Source organism: Camelus bactrianus, chromosome 13, assembly GCF_048773025.1.
Source record: "Camelus bactrianus isolate YW-2024 breed Bactrian camel chromosome 13, ASM4877302v1, whole genome shotgun sequence".
Taxonomy (NCBI): Eukaryota; Metazoa; Chordata; class Mammalia; order Artiodactyla; family Camelidae; genus Camelus; species Camelus bactrianus.
In genome coordinates, this window is record NC_133551.1 from 50160082 (window position 1) to 50186614 (window position 26533).

At 36.3% G+C, this 26533-nt stretch overlaps 1 protein-coding gene across 13 annotated transcripts in view; it reads left to right on the plus strand.

Moving 5' to 3' along the window:
• SCMH1 (Scm polycomb group protein homolog 1) overlaps positions 1-26533 on the plus strand; it is a 145091-nt gene that overhangs the window by 23603 nt on the left and 94955 nt on the right. For 7 of the 13 annotated variants that reach the window (XM_074376715.1, XM_074376704.1, XM_074376707.1 and 4 more), the window contains 4 exons: positions 6665-6745; positions 14888-15017; positions 24760-24828; positions 25282-25305. In XM_074376715.1, coding sequence (XP_074232816.1) covers positions 15005-15017; positions 24760-24828; positions 25282-25305 — 106 coding nt within the window. In that variant the 5' untranslated portion in view covers positions 6665-6745; positions 14888-15004. Of the gene's footprint in view, positions 1-4871; positions 4892-6664; positions 6746-14887; positions 15018-24759; positions 24829-25281; positions 25306-26533 lie in introns of those variants that run through there. The other 6 variants (XM_074376708.1, XM_074376706.1, XM_074376709.1 and 3 more) reach the window with 4 other exon arrangements.

Consider the following 26533-nt stretch of genomic DNA (forward strand, 5'->3'; position numbering starts at 1 on the left):
AGTTGATCTGTTTAGTATGCCGTAACAGTAAATACAGACCTCTACCTGTGTTTAGTTAGAGGCTCTCAGCATTGATTTCTGCATTATATTGCTCAATTTTGATTATATGTGCTACAGAAATTCTTCAGTTTCTGACTCTTTGGTGGTGCTCATCCCTGTTTCCCAATGCTGCTAAGTAGCTAGGTACTTTTTCATATTTTTAAAATCTTTTGTCATCTCAGTGCATGTCTTTTAAATGAGTTTTAATCAGATAGAATTAGCCTTTATGTTATGTGGATTTCCTTAATAAGCTGTGAGAAATGTATTCAGAAAAGTCTTTGAAAAGTAAATTATATTCATGATTATGTCTATCAACTCCTTACATCCTGTCATTACCTTTATGAATGATCCTGTCAGATTTGAGAGAGTGACTTACAGATACTAAAGGACCCAGCTTGTTTTTGTTTCAGTTTTAGAGACTTTTTTTCTTAACTGTTTCTCTCTCAGAAATCAACTATGTATGAGTTTTAATTACCAACCACCCAAATATATTATTTCTTAAATTCAGAAAGTAGACACTTTCTGATCATGTAACTTATAAATTTGATGTCTTTTTTTTTTTAAATGATTAACTTTCATTTATTTCAAAATGAATACTTATTGAGTGCCTTCTCTATACCAGGCAGTATTCCAAGCGCTGAATAAATAACATAGTCAAGGCCCCAGTGGAGGAGGCAAATGAATAGACAAGGAAGATACTAACTGGTGCTAACCACCGGAGAATTCAGAGTGGTCTGATAGAGTCTGGGCAACTCCGTTAGGTTGAAAGGTCAGGGAAAGGTTCTTTGAGGCAGTGACATTTAAGCTGATAAGCCAGCTTCTTGCATATGGGTGGAGCATTCCAGGCCCTGTAGAGGCCCTAAGATAGGAAGGAGGTTGGCCTGCAGCGGGAGTAGAGAAGGCCAGCTGGCTGGAGCAAAGTGCATGATGAGAGCTGTAGGAGAGGAGGCAGTAGAGGTGGGGGCAGATCATGTAGGATTATGTGGGTCAGGATAAGGTTTAACTTGGATTTAATTTTAAGTGCTGCTATGGGGAGCCTTTGGGAGATTTTAAGCAGGAGAATGACGTGATCTAATTTACATTAACATATAATCAAGGTAGGGCCAAATAATGGAGAAAATCACCAGTGCTGAGAGCCCCTAACCAAACATAGACAAAGACTGCATTTATTCCTAGGCATACTAAATATAAATCGCTCAGCTTTCCTGGAAAACTCCTAATCCTCAGAGACAAGAAATGGGCCAAATTACCTTGCTCTGAATATCAGTTCCACCATTTACTAACTGTGTAGCTTTGGGTAAATTATGTCATCTCTCTACACTGGTTTCCTTATCAATAAAATGAAGGTAATAATAGTACCTACCTTAGAGTTGTGAGTATTGAACAACTTAATACAATTCAAGTGCTTAGAAAATGCTTGGCACATAGTAAGTACTTAATGTTTAATTTTATTATTTATTTCCTCTAAATATGGGTTGTCTAACACAGTAGCCCCAGGGTTAGTGTGACTGGATTACTAAATTGTACATTTTATTTAATTCTAATTAAATTTAAATTTAAAAGCTCATTCTCCATACAGTTACTAGAAAGTTTTAAAGTATGTTTTGAATAATTTGAGTATATGAATATTCTTTTCAACCATAAGTTTTATGAAGTTTAAATACAGATCAAGTATTTCTGATGAAAATTTGAAATCTGAATTGAGATAAGCTATAATCATAAATACACACCAGATTCTGAAGACTTCATGTAAAAAAGAATGTAAAGTATTTCCATTCATTTTTATAATGATTACTGGCTAAACTGCTAATATTTCAATATATTGAGTTAAATAAAATGCATTATTAAAATTATTTTTACTTGTTTCTTTTTTTTACTTCTTAAAATGTGACTACTACCAGAAAACTTAAAATGACATCAGTGACTTGAATTATATTTCTGTTGGATGGCACTGCTCTAGACCCTGGGTCGGGGGAAGAGCAGTGGAATATAGACTGGGGGAGATGCTTTCTCTCATTACACAAATACCTGAGTAACCCCTGGAGATTCCAAAATACCTTCACCCAGTGGAGCCTTCCTCCCCATCAAATTAATCCTACCTCCTACCCTCTTGCTGAAAATCAGTGCCTTTAATGAGCCTGCCTGCACTGGTAGGAGTGTTTTGTATCCTTCAGATATGTCAGGGGGGAAAAGTTATGAGTCACTGCTGTATATTAAAAGAGTATCACACAGGTTAGACAGCTATCAGTGATTTTGATGAAGTAAATTTCTGGAGTTCTCCAAACTAGTACTAGCATATAAAATCATTCTCTGAAATAAAGTGTACCACTAATCCTGATTTATTGAACCCTGGACACTTAAAATGAAGAAGAATTAAAGTATATTTTAGTTAAGGGATAAATTACTGAGTCAAAAGCTGAGGAAGTTGAGAAAGGCATCTTGTGTCCTAAAAGCTAAATTTCTGGGATTGAAACAAACTCAAAAAGCTAAGCAACCATAAACTTTTGTCTCTGAAGTGAAACTGGACATATGTTTTCTCCTTCTCATGCCTCTTGGTTCCTGCTGATTCTTCAATTATATGCCACTATTCTCTGCCCTCTCAGTCAAGTCAGTTTTCTAGAGAAGAGAGCCCTCTCCTGAGATTGCTGTTTCAGATTCACATAAGACACATTTCACTGGAAGCCTCTTTGTATTGTCTAGCCTTACCATTACAATGAAGAAAGAGGTAGTCTCAAAGTTTGACAACCAGAAATAGGTGTCAGGGCAATTGCCTGAGTAGCTCACAGGAAGACAGTTGATCTCATTTGATAAATTTCCCTTATTTCAATAGCAATAGAATTTTCTATGAAACCGTAAAATCAGGCACTTATAGAGGTGGATGATGAAGAAACAGGCATTGCAGCTAGTTTGTAGTAAACATGGGACCTGCCTGAGAAGGCACTATCAAGTTCTAACCTTTTGATTTTAAAGTAAAGAATCTGAAGCCCTGAGGAAGTGACTACTCAGTGACTTAGAATGAACCAGGCCAAGTTCAGGTCTAAGTTGCATCTGAGTTTCTTGGTACAGAGAAACCATAGTTGCCCCAGGCTTGTAATTCTGTAAGATTCATAAAAGACGTTGGATAATGTCAAGGATTCATAACTCACTTTTTTCCGATGAGAACCTAAGACTTCAGGGAGGGAGGATTACAGAATGGTTTATAGATGCTGCTCTGTTAATGAGCCCGAATTACTTTATGTACCTCTCCCTATGGCTTAAACAGGATTTACTCTGTTCTCAAGGCTCTGCGGTGTCCATGGAGGTAGTTTCCTGTGTAGGACTCTATCCTATTACACTCTAACAGAATAAAGTTGATGTTGAGATCTCTTGTACTGTGTAGCATAGATACCACTCAAAGGTATGCTTGGACAGTGTGAACAGATAAAATGGTAAACTGGTTAATAGTCTTATTGGTTCCCAAAGCCATATGAATCTGACCTCAAGTGTTAATTTTGTCACTATGAAAAGCTTTTATTAAGTGGCTCCTGTCTGCAGGTGGTGACATGATTTCAAATTTTCACTCCAGGAAACTTTGGGGAAATAAATCGCTCTTAGAAGCTTAGTGTTCTGGATTGCTGTAAGTTTGTTCCATTACTCATTAAAACTTTATTTTTAAAAGTTATTTTAATTGGAAATTATTCTAAAGTGGATTTCACTCTTCTACCTTTTTTTCAGTTTAGTTTGTTGAGCCTAATTTAACCATTAATGACTGAGATCCTTATGGAGTATGTGGGTATGTGTATAAAGGATGCAAAGTTCCATGGGCTTTTGGTAGTCTATTCCTTACTCTATTTTTCCCACAGGCCCATGTTTAGTGCATAGTTTTACAAGATGTAAGGTTTCCAGGAATGCATATTATTGTAAAAACTCCTGGATTTAAGTCTGTGGATCACAATCAAAAAGGTTTGAAAGCTACTGCCCTATGAAGCTCTTTCCTTTTGCTAATAATAATTTCTTACATTTCATAGTACTTGACTGTTTGCCAAATCTCTCTCTATGCATATGGCCTATATCAAGTACACTAGGGAAGCCTTCCTGTTGTTTTTAAACTATAGTAGGCAAGCATAATGGAACCAAAGAGAGCATGGACTTTGAAATTAGTCTTTAATTTTAGTCTTCCCATTTAGTAGCCATGTGACCTTGGATGCCTTAATTAATCTTGTTTCACTTCAGAACCTCAGCTTTTCTTTCCCCCAGCCTAAATGAGAAATGTTAGAAATGTTGGGTGCTTTAAATCAAGTAATGAAGATAAAAATGCCTAGTAGTGGAAATTAAATGGTAATTTTTTTCTGATTTGTATAATATAATTTTATCTGGTAGATCAACTTTATTATTAAATTTTTTGTGGTGGGATATTGGACTTACTCTGTTATTTCCAGCACCTTTAATACAAGCCCATTATAGTGCAGCAGGCTTTGAAATGGTCACTACATCACCGTGTAACACCTTTTATATTTTGCTTATGTTCTCATCACTGATGGAAAACCATACTCACTGTTTTTATAATACAAGTATAGAAAGTATAGAAAGTATAGAATGACTGAAAAATTGTGCTGAACACTGGAATTTGACACAACATTGTAAAATGATTATAAATCAATAAAAAATGTTAAAAAAAAAAACAAGTATAGAAATAGAACTTGTATACTTGGATATTGATGTAAGATCCTGTTATTAAAAATGTAGAATTGTTGAAAATCCAATTTAAAAAATTGAGAAAGTTATTTTTTTCTTCTAGGCAATATGTGGGATATAAAGTAAGCATATGACTGTCTGCCCTCAGGGAGGGTGGAATCTTGGAGAGGTTTGTGAGGTAGGCAGAAAACGAATTTGTTTACATTTCCTTTTGGTCTTTTGAATGTTGGCCTTTGAGAGAAGGTTTCTGATAGAGATACTGGCAAGGCCTCTAAGCTATGTGGTGATGATTGTATGGATGCCATTGGAGCTAAGAGACAGAGAACTGACTGTGACTTCATCAGTGATCAGCAATATGGCAAAGAGTTAGGGAGGCGGGGAAGTACCTCCTATTCATCAGGCACTTATTAATTTATTAAAGTAGATAATACCATTCAGCCCTCCCAAACCCTTTGGATTAGACACTACTGTTTCCACTTTAAAGATGCAGAAATTGAGGCCCAGAGACATTTAGTAACTTATTCAAGTTTACATAGCTAGTGACAGAGTTGATACTCAAATTCAGAGACCATCTGTACCACATGCTATATATAGATAATAACATTATCCAAAGAAAAGATGTGTTTATCAGAAGATAGTCTCACTTGGAAACATGCTAAATAGGAATTTATACAGAAAATTGATAGCAGGTTACATCTAGGACTACCCTGGAAAAGGAATGCTATGACTCAAGGACTTAATTTCCTGAAAGTCCAGGTGCTTTCTCTGTTACCGTTGTGAGATGGCTGAAAGGAACTATCAAGTCCTGATGCAGATCCACCTGTTGCTTATTTTTCTTTTTATTATTATTCTGTTAATATATGTATAACATAAAATTTACCATTTTAACCATTTTAAGGCATTAAGTACATTTACAATGATGTATAGCTTTCACCACTGTCCAACTCCAGAACTTTTTCATTATTTCAAACAGAAACTCTGTACCCATTAAATCATATCTCTCCATTCCCCTCCTCTGTCCAGCCCCTGGTAACCTCTGTTCTACTTACTTTTCTACGAATTTCCCTATTCTAGTTGCCAAATATAAATGAAATCATACAATAGTTATCCTTTTACGTTTGGCTTATTTCACTTAGCATAATGTTTTCAAGATTCATCCATGTTGTAGCATGCATAAGAATTTTATTCTTTTTTATGGCTAAATAGTATTCTTGGCACCTTTGTCAAAAATCACTTGACTATATATTAAGGTTTATTTCTGAGCTCTCTATTCCATTGGTCTATATGCCTGTCCTTACACCAGTACCACACTGTTTCAATTACTGTGCTTTGTAGTAAGTTTTGAAATCAAGAAGTGTGAATCTTCCAATACTGATCTTCATTTTCAAGACTGTTTAAGCTATTGAGGTCCTTTGACATATCCTGTGAATTTTAGGATGGCTTTTTCTATTTCTGCAAAAAAGTATCATTGGGATTTTGATAGGGATTGCATTGAGTCTGTAGATCACATTGAGTAGTATTGTCATCTTAACAATGTTAGTCTTCTAATTCATGAATATGGGATGTCTTTCCATTCATTTCTTTAATTTGTTTCCACTGTGTTTATACTTTTCAGTGTACAATATTTTAATTATATGGCTGTTACATTTCTCACAGTAAATTAATAGATTAACATTCTCGTTTACCCATCATTGTTTAATGACCTATTAATGCCTTAAAGAGTCTGTTCTATTTTTAACAGAATCAAGGTTCTGAACACACAAACCTAAGGGAAGGATCCTGGAAACTGGAAATCTAAATTACTAAAAAAACTAAATTACTGCCCTTGGAAAGCCCTCCTGGGTATCCAGCCTGCTGGTTTCCTTTGATAAAAATCTAATTTCACTGTGAGTCTCCTTTGATCTACAGTAGTTCACATTTTTAATTTTTTTTTTTTAATCTTTTCTTCTAGATTTCTCCATCTTGCTAAGGAGGAACAAATTCCTATTTGGTATAGCTGATGGTACCATGCAAAAATCAGATCCTCGAAAAGGTCAGAACTTGTACTAACATGTAATAGAAATGGAGAGTTATCCTCTATTAGGCTGTGTATGAATGTATGTGTCACAAAAAGCTGTTAGAGTAAATAAAAGAATCTCACCCTTTCTTGCCAGCTTATCCTACAATTTTCACAAAGCCCGCAAGTCATTTATGCAGCTCTTTTATAATTTATAAAGTATTCTTGACATCATTATCTCATATAGTCTTTACAGTAATCTTATGAAATAGGGACTGTTGCTATTCCTGTTTTATGGAAACAGTGAGGGGTTAAGAGACTTATTCAAAACCTTGTTACTATAAACTGCAAGATTTAGTCCTAGATCTTTTGCCTCTAAATCTTACCCTTCTCATTACATCATAAATTCATAATTATTATCAGAATTTAGTAGACATGTAAGTATGGAAGCTGTATGAACATTGGAAATGTATGTAAAAGTCTGTGAAGCAGTTAAAACTCCCTCATGGGCATTAAATATCATTAATGAATCTGACCTTGATATTGAATGTCTTAATATAATCTTTGGGATGATCCTAGACCCTTCGTTGTGTATATACCATTATTGTCTTAGTAGGGCAACTGTGAAGCTCTTCTTTTGCTGGTACTTACCTTTCTGTTCTCATCTCCCTCAGTTCCTGTCATTTGTCTCTGTAGCTTACCCTACCCCTTTCCATCTATAGTAAGCTTCTGGCTGTTGTCCAAACACATGATCCATTTCCATGTCTTAGTACCTTTGTACTATATTTCCTTTGCCTAAAATGCCTATTCATCTTTCTTCTGACAATCATAGCTCTACTTCATGTCCTTTGTGAGGCTTTCCTAACTCCCCAAGCAAAGTCAATCATTCCTTTCTCTTTTCTCAGAGCATTTTGTATAGCAAATCTCTTTATAGCAAAAACCACATTATTTTATGATTGTGTATTTGAGTTGCTGTCTAGCCTACTAATCTGTGAGTTCTCTGTGAGCATAGGCTGGAACATCCTGTTTTTGTGTTCTTAACACTCAATGCTACTCCTAGGCTTAGGTAAATTTTGTTTAATGAGTGCAATGACAGCTTTCTTTAAATCTAAATGGGAGACTGACCACATAAAAATACTCAGAAGTTTATAAATACATGTAAATGAAAATAGTACATGTGTGAAGCAGAACAGTGGAATGATCGCAGCCAGGCGGAGTTATTTAGGGAAGGATTCCTCTAGATCAGGGATCAGTAAACTGTGGCCCTTAGGCCAAATCCTGTCTGTTGCCTATTTTTGCAAATAAAGATTTATTGGAATATAGCCATATGCATTTGTTAATGTGTATGGCTACTTTCATGCTACAATGGCAGAGTTGAGTAGTTGCAGCAGAAACCGTATGTCCATAAAACTGAAAATATTTACTATCTACCCCTTTACAGAAAGTTTTCTACCCTCTCTAGGAGATAGGTTTTGAATAGAGGTATGAAAAGAAGAGGAATGTGAATTGGTGAAGCATAAGTGTACATTATAATGCAATGAAAACAGCCGTAGTAGTAGGAAAGCCAAGTGACAAAGTTCCACTCTAATCTGATTTGTCAGAGAGAACTGTGTTGAAGAGATGAAATGTCAAGAATGTTCTGGACTGAGAAAGAGGGAACATAGAAATCTAATGGAAAGAAATTGTCAAGTAAATACTCTTGGCCTGTAGTAAGATAGTTTCCTAAACACCCTCGGCCTCGTGTAAGAGTTTCCTAAGTAGTAGCAGTGCGTGATGGTGATAATGAAGGAGGAGCAGGAATCAGCAATGCAAATTGCCACTGATTGAGTGTCCACTCTGTGCCAAGTACTCTTCTATGCGCTTTATATGTATCCTATTTCATCTTCCCTGCAATCGTATAAGCGAATTGCTGCTGTTGTCTTTATTTCTCAGATGATGAAACTGAAGCCCAGGGTGCTTGAGTTACTTCGCCAAGGTTATACAAGTAGTAAATGATAGAACCAAATCTAAACGCAGGTGGTCTGGCTGTAAATTCTTCATAACAGAGGAGGGAAATCTGTGGATATTTGGTAAAAACACCCATAAGCTTGGAGTAAGGTAGTGAGTTTGAGTAATTAGGAAGTGTGCTGTCCCATTATGATAAAGAGAAAATGAACAGACTGTAGAAGAATAATATTGGAAGGCAGAGTGTCCAAATAGAAGAGTATACTATGAATTAGGCAGAATGGCAGGGAAAAAGAGGCAGATACATGACAAAATGAGATATGTTTACAATTAGTCATTAAAATCAACCTTGATGAGGCCAGAGAGCAGTTAACTTTCCTTGCACACCTGAAAGCAGTCTTAAAATGCCTGAAGAGCTAGCATACTCAGCTGAGATAGAGATTAGCAGTGATTTTCAAGGACATAGGGGGTGTTCAGCTCCCCTCCTCTCTAGTATATTACGGTCAGGTCAATCCCCACTCTGCACTCAATGCAGTCAATGGAGGTGTCAAATCATAACACACAGCATTCCCTCTCATTCTGTATTGTTCCCGTAGGGGGAACTTGTTCCTGCCCAACCCCCATCACTGCTGTGATAAACATTTATCTCCCTAGACCACTTTTTTTAAATGTTTGCATGCATATATTAAAGTAATATACGTGCACTACAAAAAAACTTGACAATAGAAGTATATTAAATGAAAAGAAAGTTTCCCTTCCATCACTATATTGCTCTCTAGAGAGAACCTATATTAACAGTTTGGTTGTATATGAAACTACTGTTACTGATGAAAGTGTGTTGCGATTCCCTTATGGTTGTCAAGATGGAAAAAAATATTGAGAATCACTTCCCTAAAGGCAAAGTCCACTGCCAAGAATGGAAGGAACTTCCTGGGAAGATGTGGGAGCTTCATCACTGGAAGAGTAAGCAAAGACTTGGTAGGGATGTTAGAAAAAAGGTTCAAATACTGGCTAGGGTTGGTAGAACTGGAGGAAGAGAGAGGAGGAGGCATTGAACTAAATGACATTTAATATTCCTTTCAAACCAATGGTTCTGTGTTTATACCAACAGACTGATTACCCCAAAAGTAGGGAAAAAAACTCCAATGTGACTTTGACATGGTTGACTAGAGTGGAGGACAAAGTGATTAGAGAAAATCCAATATGTAAAATCCATATTTATAGAACAAGTTACCCTGCAGCAAACATTAAACTTATTTTTATAAAGATTTCTTTTAACTAACTAACCATCTTGGTGTGCTCAAATGTACTTCAATTTTTATGAAAAATTCTGTTTACACTTAACCTTTCAGGACTATATTTACTGTGTAAAATGAAGGTGACACATATTGTTCATTATTCCAAGAAGGAAAATATTTCAAAGTATCTGCCAAGTTAAGTTGTGGTGGAGAGGAAGGAAATAATTGAACTGGGCCCCTGCTGCTACTGCTCCATAGACTGACAATATGAAAGAACTTAAAGGGGACCTTATGTCCCCTTTAATGAATAATGAGGTTCAACTTCTTGATTTGGGTCTAGGATGGGGTTCTGCAAACCTTTTCTTAAAGGACCAGATAGTAAATATCATAGGCTTTGGGAACCATAAGGTTTTGGGAGAACCACTCAGTTCTGCAGTATAGGGTGAAAGTAGCCACAGACAGCACATAGACGAGTGAGTGTGGCTGTGTTCCAGTACAACTTTATCTCAAAACAGGTGGCAGGTTGGGGTTTGCTGACTCCTGTCTAGAGTTTTCTTCCATTTAAGCCAGTTTCATCTGGGGGAAGAAAAAAGAGGAAAGTAACAACCAAAGATGACATTTTCCAGATGAGGAAAGTAAAAACCAAAGATCACATGGTACCAGCTCAGAGTCTCACAGTAGCCTAGCTGGACTCTTAAAGTTTAGGGATAAGGTCTATAAAGTGCCCATGACAGTGCCGCAACGTGGTAGATGAAGATGCAGAAGGGAAATAAGATCACGATGATGGTGATGATATTGTTGTTATTTCTTCTGCTTGGACCCATACTGCTCTTAAGCCTTCTGCGAGAAAGTTGGTATTGTAGATATGTGCACCGTCCATGCTGCAAACCTAAAGTTGCGCAGTGTTGTAATGTTGAGAGCAGAAGCTCCATACCCCATAGAAGTATAGGCTGTCAAATTTGGGTAACCTTTAAAGGTTACGTAGTCTAGCCTCCCTGTTCCTTCTCATGATTTAATATTTTCACCAAGAGGTTATCTTAACTCTACTTCCAACCCTCAGTGATGGCAGATTCATACCTTCCCTTCCTGGAGAGTTCATCCCACTGTTGGATACCTCTGACTGCCAGAAAGTTCTTTCGAGTAATGAGCTGAAGCCTGTCTACCTATAGATTCTACCCACTGGTTCCAGTTCACTCCCTTGGGGTAATATTGAACCAGCAGAGCTTATCTCATCTCTCCTCTACATGAGAACACTCCAGATATTTGCAAATACCTCTCTGGTTTCCTCTGAGTCCTCTTTTCCTGATTAAACCTCCCTAGTTCCTTAGCCCTCCCTATCCTTGTTGCTTTCCTTTAAATGAGATTGTGTGCCTGTATCTCATTTGGAGTCTAGGACCTAGATTTGGACATAAAACTCTACCTCAGAAGTGTTCTAACTGGCAGAGTAGATCATCCAGTACTATCATCTCCTTCATTCCCAATATTCACTGGAATGATGGTGGTGGTTGTGATGGTGGTGGTGATGGTGGTGCATTACTTATTTCATGACATCAGATCTATATCATATCTGCCAGGAAGTATGATGTTGCACCATTGGTACCACTAAACTTCTTCCCTGTTCAAGAAACGTGAGCCAGAAGCATTCTAAAAAAGCATTAGCTTCTCCCATGCCCTGGATCACACCTCTGTTAAGCCTCTGGAAAGGGTGAACATTATACATTGTTGAAGTCTACTGAGACTGCCTGTAAGACAAAGGGAGTTATGGCTTCTCTGCATTTTCATTAGCCACTCATTTCTAGCTGCTTTGCTTGTTAAAGGAAATACTCATGTTCTCTGGGGTCCTCTCTGTGTGCACGTGCAGAGATATATAATTGCTACAGGGGAAGTGGGGGTAGGGATGATTGCCAAGAAGAGATCTATTCCATCTTTTTTGTTCACATCTGCTACATGCACAAGACAGGATTTATTGCTCTCTTTGAGAAAGGGATTGCCTGGCTTGCCTCCCCTTCCCCCTCTTCTGGCATATTATCCCAGAGGAATATTACCATCTCATTACACTTATCTCCAAATGGAGTAAAAGTAAATGAAGGGGAGCTGCAGGCAGAGAATCAGCTGAGAGGCACTAGGAATACTTGCTAATAAGATAGAGTGGCTAATCAATGGCACAGCCCAGACCGGTCCCTTTTCTGTCTCCTGCATCCCCTGTAGCTTGTCCTCCACAACCCCAGAGGGCCAGGTGTTCTGGTTCCAGCTTTTCTGTTTTGATCTCTGCATATCATAGGATTATGGTTTATTAAAACCACAATTGCTCTGTACCACTCAAAGAGTTCTGTCTTGTCTTAATGGGTTTTTAGAAGTACATTTGATTCTTCTTTTTTCTATTTTCCAGTTTCTGTTTCTGAGGGAAACATCCCTTCTTCCCTGTTCCCTTCTCCCCTTCCTGCCTGTCCCCTCTGTCTCATTGGTATGTGCCTGTAAGCCTGCATTACTTCTTTTGATTCTCCAAGCTCTATGAATACTTCAAACATGATACCTATGAACATCCTCCATTTAATCTAGGTTTACGTTGTTAAGTTCTTAACTGTGCTTCAATTATTCAGTGTCCAGATCAAGCTAATAAGCATCAGTGCTTCAGTTTTTATTGTAGCAAAATGGGTAGACTGTCCAAGCTGGGCTATTTTATGTTAGAAGCATTTGTAAGATTTATTTTTTGTTAATTTTTTGCTTTTGTTTTGTTTTGTTTTTGAGGAGAAAGGCAGTGTAGTTAAGAACATGATTTAGATTCAAATCCTGGCCTTTCTGCTGGCTGTAACCTTTTAGAAAGTTATTCAACCTCTCTGAATATCATTTCCTCATTAGTAAAAAGGGTTAATGATACCATGCTAAGTGGTATCATACTGGTGAGGATTCAGTAAGGTGATATTATTGAAATACTTAGCACAACATCTGGCATACAGTAAACACTTAAAAATAATTGGTATATAATGTTAATAATCATTATGCTATTACTGTTGTTAACAATACAAGTGATAATTTACAACTAAATTTTTCTTAATATAATATGTGAAGACGTTTTTTGGTTTTTCCTTGCTTCAGGGATGGCCTATTGTGATTGTTTCGTCACATTTTGAAAGGATGCTTCCATATAGCCTTGTAGATTTTTCTACTGCATATTATCTTTCCTTCAAGGATTTCCAGAAATACCAGAGTCTTTATATCCTCTAGATCTGTACTACCCAGTACAGTAGTCGCTGGCCACCTGTGTCTATTTACATTTAAGGAAATTTAAATACAATTAAAAATGGAACTCTTCAGTCACACTAGCCATATTTCAAGTGTTGAATAGCCCCATGTGGCTAGTGGCTCCTTATTGGATGACATAGATATAGAACATTTCCATCATCACAGAAATTTCTATTAGACAGCATTGCTTTAGATGTTACTAGTATATGCTCTTGCACTTTTTTTTTTAGAAATCAGAGAGGGTGTATATTCTAGGATGTTCAGAGATCGCTCTCCTAATATTTCAGGGTGCAGACATCCACTTTAAAGATTCAGATTACCCTTCTTACTCCAGTTCATTAGTGTCATTAACTGTCTTTTTGAATAAATACACTTTCACTTCTCCCAAGAAGATTGCATTCCCACCATAATTTTTTAAGATCCCAGTCTACAGTAAGAGGAAGCCAAAGGAAGAAAGGACAAAGTTGAAGTAATTCTAGCAGATAATTCAGTTGTGAATATTAGAATCTTTAGGGGCTAACTAGTAACAGAAGGTTCTAATGTCCTGTGTCCTTTTTGTAAGTACATACCTAGTATTATTCAGGATCTGAGTTTTCCCTTTTACAAAGGTAGTAAACAGCAAGTTTTTCTTTAATACCGATTATCTGTATTATGCACTTTTAAAGCCGTTTTTTCATTTGTTCTTCAAACAACCTGGTGAAGCAGGGAGCATTAGGATTATCATCCCTATTTTACTGATTTAAAAAAACTGAGGCTCACTGTAGTTAACGACTTGCCTAAAGTCATTAAGGGAAAATAGAGTTGAGATTCAAAACAGGATAAAATTTTAACTTCCAATTTGGTTTTTCTGTTTGTTTGTCTTTATTTTGTCCTGTTCTCTTTGATTACCAATCAGACTATAGTAAAAGGAAGAGTGGAGATTCTTTAGGACAATTTGGAAACTGAATAGTGTTACATGAGGTACTCTCAAAGAATTGCTATAGCCTCATTTGTCCTATGACTGTGTGTATTTGTGTGTTATGACTGCCATAACAAAATACCACAAGCAGGGTGGTTTAAACAACAGAAACTTACTTTCTCATAGTTCCTGAGGCTGGAAGTCCAAGATCAAGATGCTAGCAAGGTTGGTTTCTGGTGAAACCTCCCTCCTCAGCTTATAGACAGCACTTTCTTGCTGGCCTTTTTCTCTGTATGTGTTTGGGCTGGTGGGGTTTGGGGGTGGCAGAGATTGAGAGAATGAGACAGACAGACAGATCAATCTCTGGTATCTCTTCCTTTTCATAAGGACACCAGTCCTGTCAGATTAGGGCCCCGCCCTTATAACCTCATATAACCTTAATTACCTTCTTAAAAGTCCTGTCTCCAAGTACAGTCACATTGGGGGATTAGGACCTCAACATGAGAATTTGGGGGGAACACAAATCAATTCATAATACCATGTTAATGTATTTTTAGTATCTTTTGATTTACTGGCTTAACCTGGTTAGTTGGAAATTTGGTATTTGCATGGGACCAAATGTGACAAATATTTGGTTTTTTTTTTATTCCTATGAATATTGAGACTTAGTTAAATTATACCTGTGGTACGTGGTATAAGGTGCTGTCCAACCCTGAGGTACTCTAATAAGCAAGAAATAACTATATCTGAATGTCCTACTTTTCTTAAAATGTAGTCCAGTTTGTTAATACTAGTAAAGTCTCAGTACTTTACAGGGTAATAAGTGTCCCCCTTCCTCTCATCCCCACTTTACAGATGGAGAGATTAACACACAGAAAAACTGACTTATCAGAAGTCAGAGCAAGGTATTGGTGGATCCAGGGGTAAATCTCGAACCTCTTAACTCCCTGACCAGTTTTTAGTCCATTGACTATGCAGCCTAGTGGTAAGTATCTTTTTACCCTACCCTGGGGGTAAGAGGGATTAAGAGACTTGACAGGAACTGAATTTAAGGGATTCCTCATTACTAATTATGTCACTTGTTATCTCTTTCTTTAAACCATCATGACTTTTTTTGTCATTAATGTCAATTTTTCAAGGTTGTGAGAGGAGTTTGGAAGTTTTGCTTTCTAAATATCTAAAAAAAAATTGTAACAGTTCAGCTATACTAGAGATTATTATTAAGGAAGGAAAGAGAAAAACTTATTATTTAATGAATTTGTTCTCTCTGTTAGGCACCATGCTAGACACTTTGTATTATACACTTCTTAAATGTCATTAAAACTTTTAGTCATTCCTGAAAGGTATGTATGCATTCTTGCCATTTTTATAGTGACATTTTTAATATTATTAGTTGAATTTAATAGAAAAAATACCTTATAAATTTCGGAGTTTAAATTCTAAATAAAATTTTAGTTTTGTGGAAACTAAGAACCTTATCAGAAATCTTTAAACATAAAATCTCTTTATGTTGAAGTGTAGTTTTCTAGTTTATTATGTCTTATCCCTTGCTTGTGATTTACTGAGGTGGGATGATTTGGCTTGTCTGAGAGTAAGTCAGGCTTGCTCTTCAGCTTGACACTAAAATCATGTTATTTTTCTCTAAAGCCTTTTCATCTACCTTGACATCTGAAACAGTTAGAATTCTTTTAATTACTAAGCACGTTGAACAGCCAAGCCACATAAAAAGCAAGAGTGTAATGGGCCTGCAGAACCAAGATCCCATGGGCCATTAGTATATTTTCTCCTCCATCCCTCACCTCTGCTTCTTCTCCATTGTCTTCTCCTTGCTTGTAGATCCGCTTTCTCCAATATAGTAAAAAATACAGCCACTGACACTGACCACATTTCACTTCTCTTATCATACCCTTACATGCCTTCTGTTCCAGCCACACTGAACTGCAGTTGTCCAATATGGCACTGTCCAGTAGAAATACAATGTAAGTCACAGGTAATTTAAATCTTCCTAGTAGCCACATTGAAAAAGGTTAAAAAAAAAAAAAGAGGAGGAGAATTTAATTTTAATAATATATTTTATTTAATCTAGTATATCTAAAATACTATTTTGACAATTAACCAATGTAAAAATGTATAATGAGCCATTCTACATTCCTTCTTTCATACTCAGTCTTCAGAATCTGGTGTTTTACAGTTACAGTACATCAATTCAGATGCTGAGTTTTATCAGAAATACTTGATTTAGTATTTAGATTTCAAAAAATTTACAGTTGAGTAAGTTGATTCTCATACCCAGTTTTGTTCTATACACTCTTAAAAAGATTTCCCAGTAACTGCACCGAATGTCAGTTTTTTAATTTAAATTAATAAAAATTAAAACAAAATTAAAATTCACCTTCTTAGTGACATGAGCCACATTTCAAGTGCTCCGTATCTGCATATGGCCAGTGGCTGCCACATTGGACAGAACAGGTATAACATAGTATTTCATGGCATCATTTCTCTATTTATATTATTCTGTCTCTATAATGTGCTTTTCTTATTACTCTATCCCCAACCACCAAGATTCAACTCAAACGTCATCATTTCTGTAAAGTCCTAATTTCTTCCCCACTCCTTCTCTGGGTGGAACTGGCCCCCCACCTCTACCTTCTGAGCCCCCATATGTACTTTTAATGCAGCACCTATAATGCTTTATCACATTCACCTGTGTATCTTTCTCCCTCTTCTAGACTGAAGAGAGAGCGCCTTGTTATTTTTTGAATCCCCCATTTATCTAGCACAGGGCTGGAACCTATGTGTAGTCAATGAATTTTTGTGTAGAGAGTGAATGAGTGTAATTTCAATTTGCAAATAGCAAAGGCTTTAGAGGGTTATTTAAAAAATAGTAACTTGGAAGTTGAATTTAAATATAATACTGAACAAGATTTAATAGGAAGCCAAGTCACTTTTCTTAAAACCTATGGCATTGCATTCATTCATTCATTTCATTGACATAGACACATGAGGTATAAAAGACATAACCACACTAATAAATAGTTCATAGTCAGGATTTACACCTGTGCTCAGACACACACACAAGATATGGATACAGTGCTACTATCTCAGCCACTATTGTGTGAAATATTATTGTGTGCCGCTCAGTGAAATAGAATTCCAAGGTTGAATAGGATCTTAGAAGTTTATCTGGTTAACTCCCTTTCCAATCTGTGAATTCTCTCTCAGCTTGAAAAAATTTCAGCATCTTTGGTAATAAGTGGTCATTCAGCCTTTCTGCTTGTACACTTTGGGAAATGAATAACCCATCCTCCCCAGGATGGTTCTCATTACCAGAAGTTTATTCCTGACATCTCCTTCCCTGCAATGAATGCTTTTTCGAATGCCTCCCGTCAAAATATCACAATTTGTGCAATCCCTGGTGGCCACCCCAATACAATGTATGCTCCATGAGAATAGGGATTTTGAATCTGTTTTGTTCAGTGATATATCTCAGTGTCTAGAGTAGTGCCTGACAAATAGCAGATAATAAATGTTTATTGAATTGATACATTTGTGTTATAAGCACGATTCAGAGCATTATTCAGTTCAATTTTTTAATTTGTGGATTTACTCACTTTGTGGACTGTTATTATATATCTTTAATTACTGTTGCCTGACCACCTCTTCCCCTCCATGGCACTGGTAAACTTTTGGAGCCCCAAAATTCTTCACCTGTAGAAAGATATTGATAATGTCTGAGATGATGAAAATGCTTCACTGGGCCTGGTGTATGGTAATGGTAGGTATTAGTTAAATCTGAAAAGGAATCAATTCAGCAACCTCTAAGCCCCCTGACAATCCTGTAATGCATGTTCTTTTTTTAATTAATGAATTTTAAAAATTGTGATAAAAAATATTTAACAAAATTTACCATTTTAACTATTTGTAAGTGTACAGTTCAGTGGCATTAAGTTGCACACTGTTGTGCAACCATTATCACCGTCCATCTCCAGAACTTTTTTTATCTTACAAAACTGAAACTCTGTGCATTAAATGATGGCAAGTTCATTTTAAATATTAGCCTGTGTGAAGTATGACTGAAATAGTAAATTTGTAGTGGGAAAAATATGTATTCTAAAATCAATATATAAATGACCTCAGTGATCTGCAGTTTTAGATCATCTATTTTTCGTTATTCTTCATTGATATGAATAATCGATATCTAACGATAGTGTTTTTTATATTTAAGTATTAATCTCTATGTCAAAATTGTTTTGATGCAAGCATGTATTTAAATATTGACTTCTTAATATGTATAATTTTTCACTCATTGCATAGCTGTTTCTGAGTTTGGTGAAAAGACAAACTTTTTTTTTGAGTGCTTCCTGTGTGTCAAGCCCCAGGAATACTGACTGGCTTAGCAGTGCTTAGCTCTGACACTGTAACAGGCATGGACATAGGAGGTAGAAATCTGCTTGGGGGTATTTACCAGAAAGCTATTACAGAGCAACATTTATCCTGGATTGTGGTGAATAAATAGGTATCTCCTGAAGAGAGAAGTTGGGGGAGGGCTAAAGACATGAAAGAATGTGACATATTAATTATATTTGGATACATTTGATGAAATGATCTTTCTAGACTTCTAAATGGGGATAGTGATAAGTTTTATCTGATCTGTGTTTTAGAAAATTAATGCTAAGGTGTGGATTGGAAAGGGGTGAGATCAGACAACAGGAATTAAGTAACTGTTGTTATTGGTCAAGGTGAGAGATAAATGAAATCTTAAACTGAATATGGGAGCAGAGAAGATGGTCATTTTAATGGTAGAGGTGACAGAATTTGATAACTTACTGGATTTGGAGGGCAAGGGAGAACAAAGAGGATTCCAGATCTCTGATTTGTTACTGTTAACTGAGATAGACACTCTAGAGAAGGACTCTACTGCCTGGGGAAAGGAAATAAAATAAAACTGGTTATTTACAAATCGTAGCTACATATCATAATATACTCTGAAGCATGGCCATTCTTGTAATGCTTGGAAAAATTATAGGTGCCTGACTCCTTTAACATGTGGAATTCTATCAGATGCTGTATTCTGTTCATTTAGGAATTGATACAGTGAAGACTACCTAATTCACTGAGTAATTTATGGTGATACTTAAAAATTAAGCATTTAGATTTTAAGTAGTTGTCTCCTTTTCTCCTTTGGATGCTGCTTTCCAGGTTCTACTAGTTTGTGCCAGGAGTTTCAAATATTTCTTCTCAGAATTTTCTTTTTCATTGTCCTGTAGAACCTTATTTGATGCCTTTGTTCCCAGTTAAGTTTGTTAATCATTTTCTTCATTTTGCTTCACATTGAGTCTGGCTTTCATTTTTAATCTTCACTAGAATATTTTTTAATTACATTGATTGCTTTTAAATATTGTTTTATTAATGATCTTGCAGCCAGGTTTCTGTTTATCATGGCTTCCTGAATCAGTTTTGTGTATACCGCTTTACTTGAGTGATATACTAAACTTGTATATACAAGAATATTTAATTTTTTTATATTTATATTTTATATTTTTATTTTATATTTAATTTTTAAGAATACATTCTTTCTAATTATAAAAAATGTGAAAATTTATAAACATAAATTCATTTATGATACCCTCATATCTTTTGTCTCTGTCAGCAATTTTTTTTTTTTTATATTCACACTTTATTCTTTTATTTGGGAAATAAATTTTCTTTCATTTCAGGTCCAGTATAATCATATATATCACATAGTTTTCTTTTTTTTTTTTACATTTTTTATTGATTTATAATCATTTTACAATGTTGTGTCAAATTCGTGTTCAGCACAATTTTTCAGTCATTCATGGACATATACACGCTCATTGTCACATTTTTTTCTCTGTGAGTTATCATAACATTTTGTGTATATTTCCCTGTGCTATACAGTGTAATCTTGTTTATCTATTCTACAATTTTGAAGTCCCAGTCTATCCCTTCCCACCCTCCACCCCCCTGGTAACCACAAGTCTGTATTCTCTGTCTGTGAGTCTATTTCTGTCCTGTATTTACGCTTTGTTTTTGTTTGTTTGTTTGTTTTTGTTTTTGTTTTTTAGATTCCACATATGAGCGATCTCATATGGTATTTTTCTTTCTCTTTCTGGCTTACTTCACTTAGAATGACATTCTCCAGGACAATCCATGTTGCTGCAAATGGCATTATGTTGTCGGTTTTTATGGCTGAGTAGTATTCCATTGTATAAATATACCACATCTTCTTTATCCAGTCACCTGTTGATGGACATTTAGGCTGTTTCCATGTTTTGGCTATTGTAAATAGTGCTGCTGTGAACATTGGGGTGCAGGTGTCATCCTGAAGTAGATTTCCTTCTGGATACAAGCCCAGGAGTGGGATTCCTGGGTCATATGGTAAGTCTATTCCTAGTCTTTTGAGGAATCTCCACACTGTTTTCCATAGTGGCTGCACCAAACTGCATTCCCACCAGCAGTGTAGGAGGGTTCCCCTTTCTCCACAGCCTCTCCAGCATTTGTCATTTGTGGATTTTTGAATGATGGCCATTCTGACTGGTGTGAGGTGATACCTCATTGTAGTTTTGATTTGCATTTCTCTGATAATTAGTGATATTGAACATTTTTTCATGTGCTTTTTGATCATTTGTATGTCTTCCTTGGAGAATTGCTTGTTTAGGTCTTCTGTCCATTTTTGGATTGGGTTGTTTATTTTTTTCTTATTGAGTCGTATCAGCTGCTTATATATTCTGGAGATCAAGCCTTTGTCGGTTTCACTTGCAAAAATTTTCTCCCATTCCGTAGGTTTTCTTCTTGTTTTATTTCTGGTTTCCTTTGCTGTGCAGAAGCTTGTAAGTTTCATTATGTCCCATTTGTTTATTCTTGCTTTTATTTCTTCTAGGAGAAAATTTTTGAAATGTATGTCAGATAATGTTTTGCCTATGTTTTCCTCTAGGAGGTTTATTGTATCTTGTCTTATGTTTAAGTCTTTAATCCATTTTGAGTTGATTTTTGTATATGGTGTAAGGGAGTGTTCTAGCTTCATTGTTTTACATGCTGCTGTCCAGTTTTCCCAACACCATTTGCTGAAGAGACTGTCTTTATTCCATTGTATATTCTTGCCTCCTTTGTCAAAGATGAGTTGACCAAAAGTTTGTGGGTTCATTTCTGGGCTCTCTATTCTGTTCCATTGGTCTATATGTCTGTTTTGGTACCAATACCATGCTGTCTTGATGACTGTAGCTCTATAGTATTGTCTGAAGTCTGGGAGAGTTACTCCTCCAGCCTCTTTCTTTCTCTTCAGTAATGCTTTGGCAATTCTAGGTCTTTGATGGTTCCATATAAATTTTATTATGATTTGTTCTAGTTCTGTGAAATATGTCCTGGGTAATTGGATAGGGATTGCATTAAATCTGTAGATTGCCTTGGGCAGTGTGACCATTTTAACAATATTGATTCTTCCAATCCAAGAGCATGGAATATCTTTCCATTTTTTAAAGTCTTCTTTAATTTCCTTCATCAGTGGTTTATAGTTTTCTGTGTATAATTCTTTCACCTCCTTGGTTAGATTTATTCCCAGATATTTTATTACTTTGGGTGCTATTTTAAAGGGGATTGTTTCTTTACTTTCTTCTTCTGTTGATTTATCGTTAGTGTAAAGAAATGCAACTGATTTTTGAACGTTAATTTTGTAACCTGCTACCTTGCTGAATTGTTCAATCAGCTCTAGTAGCTTTTGTGTGGACCTTTTAGGGTTTTCTATATATAGTAACATGTCATCAGCATATAATGACACTTTTACTTCTTCTTTTCCAATTTGGATCCCTTTTATTTCTTTCTCTTGCCTGACTGCTGTGGCTAGGACTTCCAGGACTATGTTGAATAGGAGTGGTGATAGTGGGCATCCTTGTCTTGTCCCAGATTTTAGTGGGAAGCTTTTGAAGTTTTTCACCGTTGAGTACTATGCTGGCTGTAGGTTTGTCATATATAGCTTTTATTATGTTGAGATATGTCAGCAATTTTTAAGCCTGATCAAGTTTATAATCTTTCATGATTTAGAGAAGAACAAACATAGCAAGTCCTAGAAAGACTGGGGACATCAAACCAGGAGAAAGGGAAAATGCTTGGAATGGGACACTGGCCAGTGTGACTGGAGTGTAGTGGAAAGGGAAAAGTCATAACAGACAAGATCAGAGAAATGGCAGAAGCCAGATGGTGTATAGCTTTGTAAGGCACCCTTAACTCAGTGGGATGTTGGAGGTCCTTAAACAGATAAATGACATTATCTGTCTTGTGTTTTAAAATGGTCACTCTGACTGACTCCTTTGTGGAAAAGAGATTGGAGTAGAGCAAGCGTAGAAGCAGGAATACAAGTTAGCAGGCGGTTGTCATGGTCCAGGTAAGAGGTAATAGGGACTTGAACTTGCGTGTGAGTGGTGAGATTAAGAGCAGTGGACCGAGTTGGGATATGATCCAGCAGAACCTTCTGAGGGATTGAATGTGAGGGTAGAGGAAATAGAGACATCAAGGATAATTTCAAGGATTTTTGGCTTGAGCAGCAAGGTGATGGAGATGCCATCTACTGGTTTGGGGAAGACAAAAAGAACAGCTTGGCAAGAGATGGCATTCTATTTTAGCCGTCATAAGTTTGAAATGTCTGATTGATAACCGTGTAGAAATGGCCTGTAGGCCGTTGTACATGTAAGTGTGGAATTTCAAGAAAAGGTCAGTTCTGGGAGTATGAATTTGGAAGTAATCTCAGTGGAGTGGTGAGCAGAAAAACCATGTCTGAATAGATAATGTGAGGCAGTGAGGAGGCAGTGACTATAGACAACTCTTAAATTAAGTCTTCCCATGGAGGAAAGCAGAGGAATTGAAAGAGGCAGGAGGCATATATGTGGGATTAAGAGAGGGTTGGAGAGGGCATGTTTGTTTAGGTTTTTTGTGTATTTGTTTTGCTAGGAGATAATGGAGCAGTAGGAATACTGATGCAAATGATCTGTTAGAAAGGAAGTACTTGCAGTGTCCTTAACAGAATGAAAGGAAATGGGATCTGGAGCAAAAATGTAGGGTAGACTTTTTGGTTAAAAACAGAGACATTTCATCCACAGCAACAAGAGAAAAGTCAGAAAGAATGATGAGTAAGTAGATACATTCATTCACCAAATGTTAACCAAGCACCTGCTACTATACTATGCATTGGGGATATACCACTAAACAAGATCAAGTCTGAATCTTCCTGAAATGAGTGGCATATAGAATGTTCTGATCTCTTATTTTTGTTTTCTTAGTGAACGCTGAGTTAATGCTGTCCCCTAAGAGTGAAAGCAAGGCCGGGAATGTTTGGAGTATGAGGAGAGAGAAAAATAACAAATTTGGTTTTTTAGAAAGGAGAAAAACAAACATAGCAGGAAAATGTGGTTTGATTTCTGGACAGTGTTAGGTGGCATCCGAGAATTGTGGCCACGAGTTTAGGGTGAGGGCAGTAAGCTTGCACTTGTCCTTTAGCGCATGTGAACTCTTGGGGTAGGCATGATATAGGTGGATAAGTGGCTTTCACCAGAGTTAGGCTTGAGGCTTTACTAGGCAAGTTTGACAAAAAAGAGGTGGGAAGGAGTTAAGAGTATTTGCCAGTGAGTGATTTTAGTGAGGGACCATGGAATCTGAGCTGGGTAAGAAGAGAAGTGAAAACATGATAGGTAATTGATGGTGAGAAAGTGGTAGGGTCAGTAGATGAATCTAAATTTCCAAACAAGGAAAATGTGTTTCCATTATATAAGTAATGTATCCTCTTTATAGAAAATTTTAAAATATATGAAATTAGAAAGGGGAGAAAAACACCACCTGAAGATAACCAATTGTTTATATTTGCTGTATTTATTTCTGTTTCTTTTTCCCTAGTGATAATATTTTAGGGTTGTATTAGTTTGCTAGGGCTGTCATGACAAAGACCACAGACTGGATTATTTAAACAACAGAAATTTATTTTCTTACAGTTCTGGAGGCTAGATGTCCAAGATCAAGGTGTCAGCAGGGTTGTTTGTTTGTTTGTTTTTCTCGGCTTATGAATATCTGTCTTCTTCCTGTGTCTTCATGTAGTCTTTTCTCTATCATTGTCTGTATCCAAGTTTCCTCTTATAAGGATACCAGTCATATTGGATTAGGGCCCACCCTAAATTTAGATCTCATTTTAACTTACTTCTTTATAGAACCTACCTCCAAATACAGTCACATTCTGAGGTACTGAGGAATGAAGACTTCAACTTGAATTTTCGTGTTTGGGGTGGGAGGACATGTTTGTGGGCCCATAATAGAGGGTGGTCTTCATTTTCATTTTTTACATAACTGTGACTATTCCATGAATGTAATTTTCGGTCCCATATTTTAACCTTGTAACTTAAACATTTTCCCATTTTATTGTTTAGCCTTTGTAAAAATTTAACAGCTGCAAAATACTTTGTCACTGACAAATGTATTGCAGTATCTTAATCAGTCTTCTGTTTGAACATTTAGGTGACCCCCACCCTGTTTTTTTTTGTTGTTGTTATTATAAATAATACTAAAGCTTTTTAAATGAAACCTCTTTTTCTGTATTTTGGATTATCTCCTTAGACTAGGATTTCAGAAGTGGATTGCTTTATCACAAACTATTGATACGTACTACTAGGTTGAAGAAGTATTGAATCTTGTATTATTTTTCTACATGACTTTTTTCTCTCTACCTGCAGTAATAGACTGGAATGATGTTAGAAAACACAAATATGGCCGCCTATCAGAGTCTGCATCCCAATATCAAGGTAAGAAAAAACTTCTATTTAGCATGGAAAATTTTAATTTGACATCTCTTTCCTTTGTTCTTAGAGGGCTGTGTGCACAAAGAACTCACTAGTTAAAGCACAAGCGAATACAGTTTGTAGAGGTATCTGTCAAAAGCAATATGCTTTCTTTTGAGCTTGAAATCAGAAAGGTTAGATTCTGAGTTCAGACAGTCCCAAATTAGCTTCATAGCTTTAGGCACAGTCGTTTAGCTTTCCTGGACTTCCATAGTTTTTAAGAGTTTAGGCTTGGGAATAGGCAGAATTGGGTGGTGTACTTCCACAACTGCTAGTAATAAACTCAATATCTTTTAAAATGAGAGAAGTGAACTACACAAACTCTCAGGCCCTCATTTTACCCCAGAACTTCACCTTTCTGTCATTTTGGTACGTTTGTCATCATGGCTTATGCTGTAACATTTTTTTCTTTAATAGAAGCTACTGACATCCTGGAGCTAGGTAAGATATTTTTCTTGTGTTTCTGTTAAATATGGGGAATTACTAAACCAGGGATTCGATTGTAACTAGGAAAAGAATTCCATGTGTCTGTCTCATGAACTAGTGACTCCTGTGATCTTGTCTGCCTAATGAGCCCATGTGATTCATCTTTGCTGTCACGTCACACTCTCCTTATCAGGAGACCACAGGCTAAGCTAACAAAAACCAAGAGAGGTGGTTAATTACATAGAGTACAAAGGAATGGGAACTGAACCAAACTGGAAATTACTTCTTAATTCACTAAATCCAGAACTAAAACAAACCCCTATTGTCCATAAATCAGAATTTGGTGGGATTTTCCCAAAAGAAATTATTCATGAGATACAGTGAACTGAAATTAAACCCAAATATTTTCTAAATTTTTTAATTAAATGAAAACTGAAATATTAAAATGTCAGATAACAAGAGTCAGAGTAATACTGCATTTGGTTTTTATCCCTGAATAGTGTACTTCAGGACTAGGATTTTAGAAGTGAAACTAATGTTAATATTTCTCAATCACTTTTCAGGATTGCTACACAAATGTCAGTCTTAACTTCGTAGGGTCCTTTAAAATCCTCCATGTTACTTAAATATTAATATCCTGATGCCTCTATCAATTTTTGTTGAAGTATTGTTATATATTTTGTTATTGCAGCTTCATGTGTTCAGCCCTATTATTATCATTGTCTGTTTGCCCCCTCTTTCCTTTTCTTCCAATAACATTATTTTCATTGCCTGCTGACAGAGAAAGTAATATAAAGTAGTAGAACACTAGAGTAGAAGTCAGAACTCCTGGGTTCTTTGAAAGCCAACTTTGCCACTTAGTAACTTTGTGACACTAATTCTTGGTTTTCTGATTTGTAAGTGGGGATAATAATCCCATTCTACCTACTTCACAGGGTTGTTAAGAAGATTACATGAGCTAATGGATGTGAAAACATCTTAAAAACTCTCAAATACTTTTCACCTTTGGAGGATTATTATTTTCATTTGTTCAGCCACTGTCTTAGACTTTAAGTCAAATCTTGTGACAGTCTTTGAAGTGAAGCATTCTGTGAATGTGAGCTGAAGAAATGAATGAAATAATGCAGGTAAAGGGCACTTGATAAACAATAAGTGATAGTCACTTTTTATTATTCCTTAAAACTTTCCTCAGGCTTCCTAAGGTACTGGTGTGTGTGTGATAAAAAGCATGGACAGGCCATTT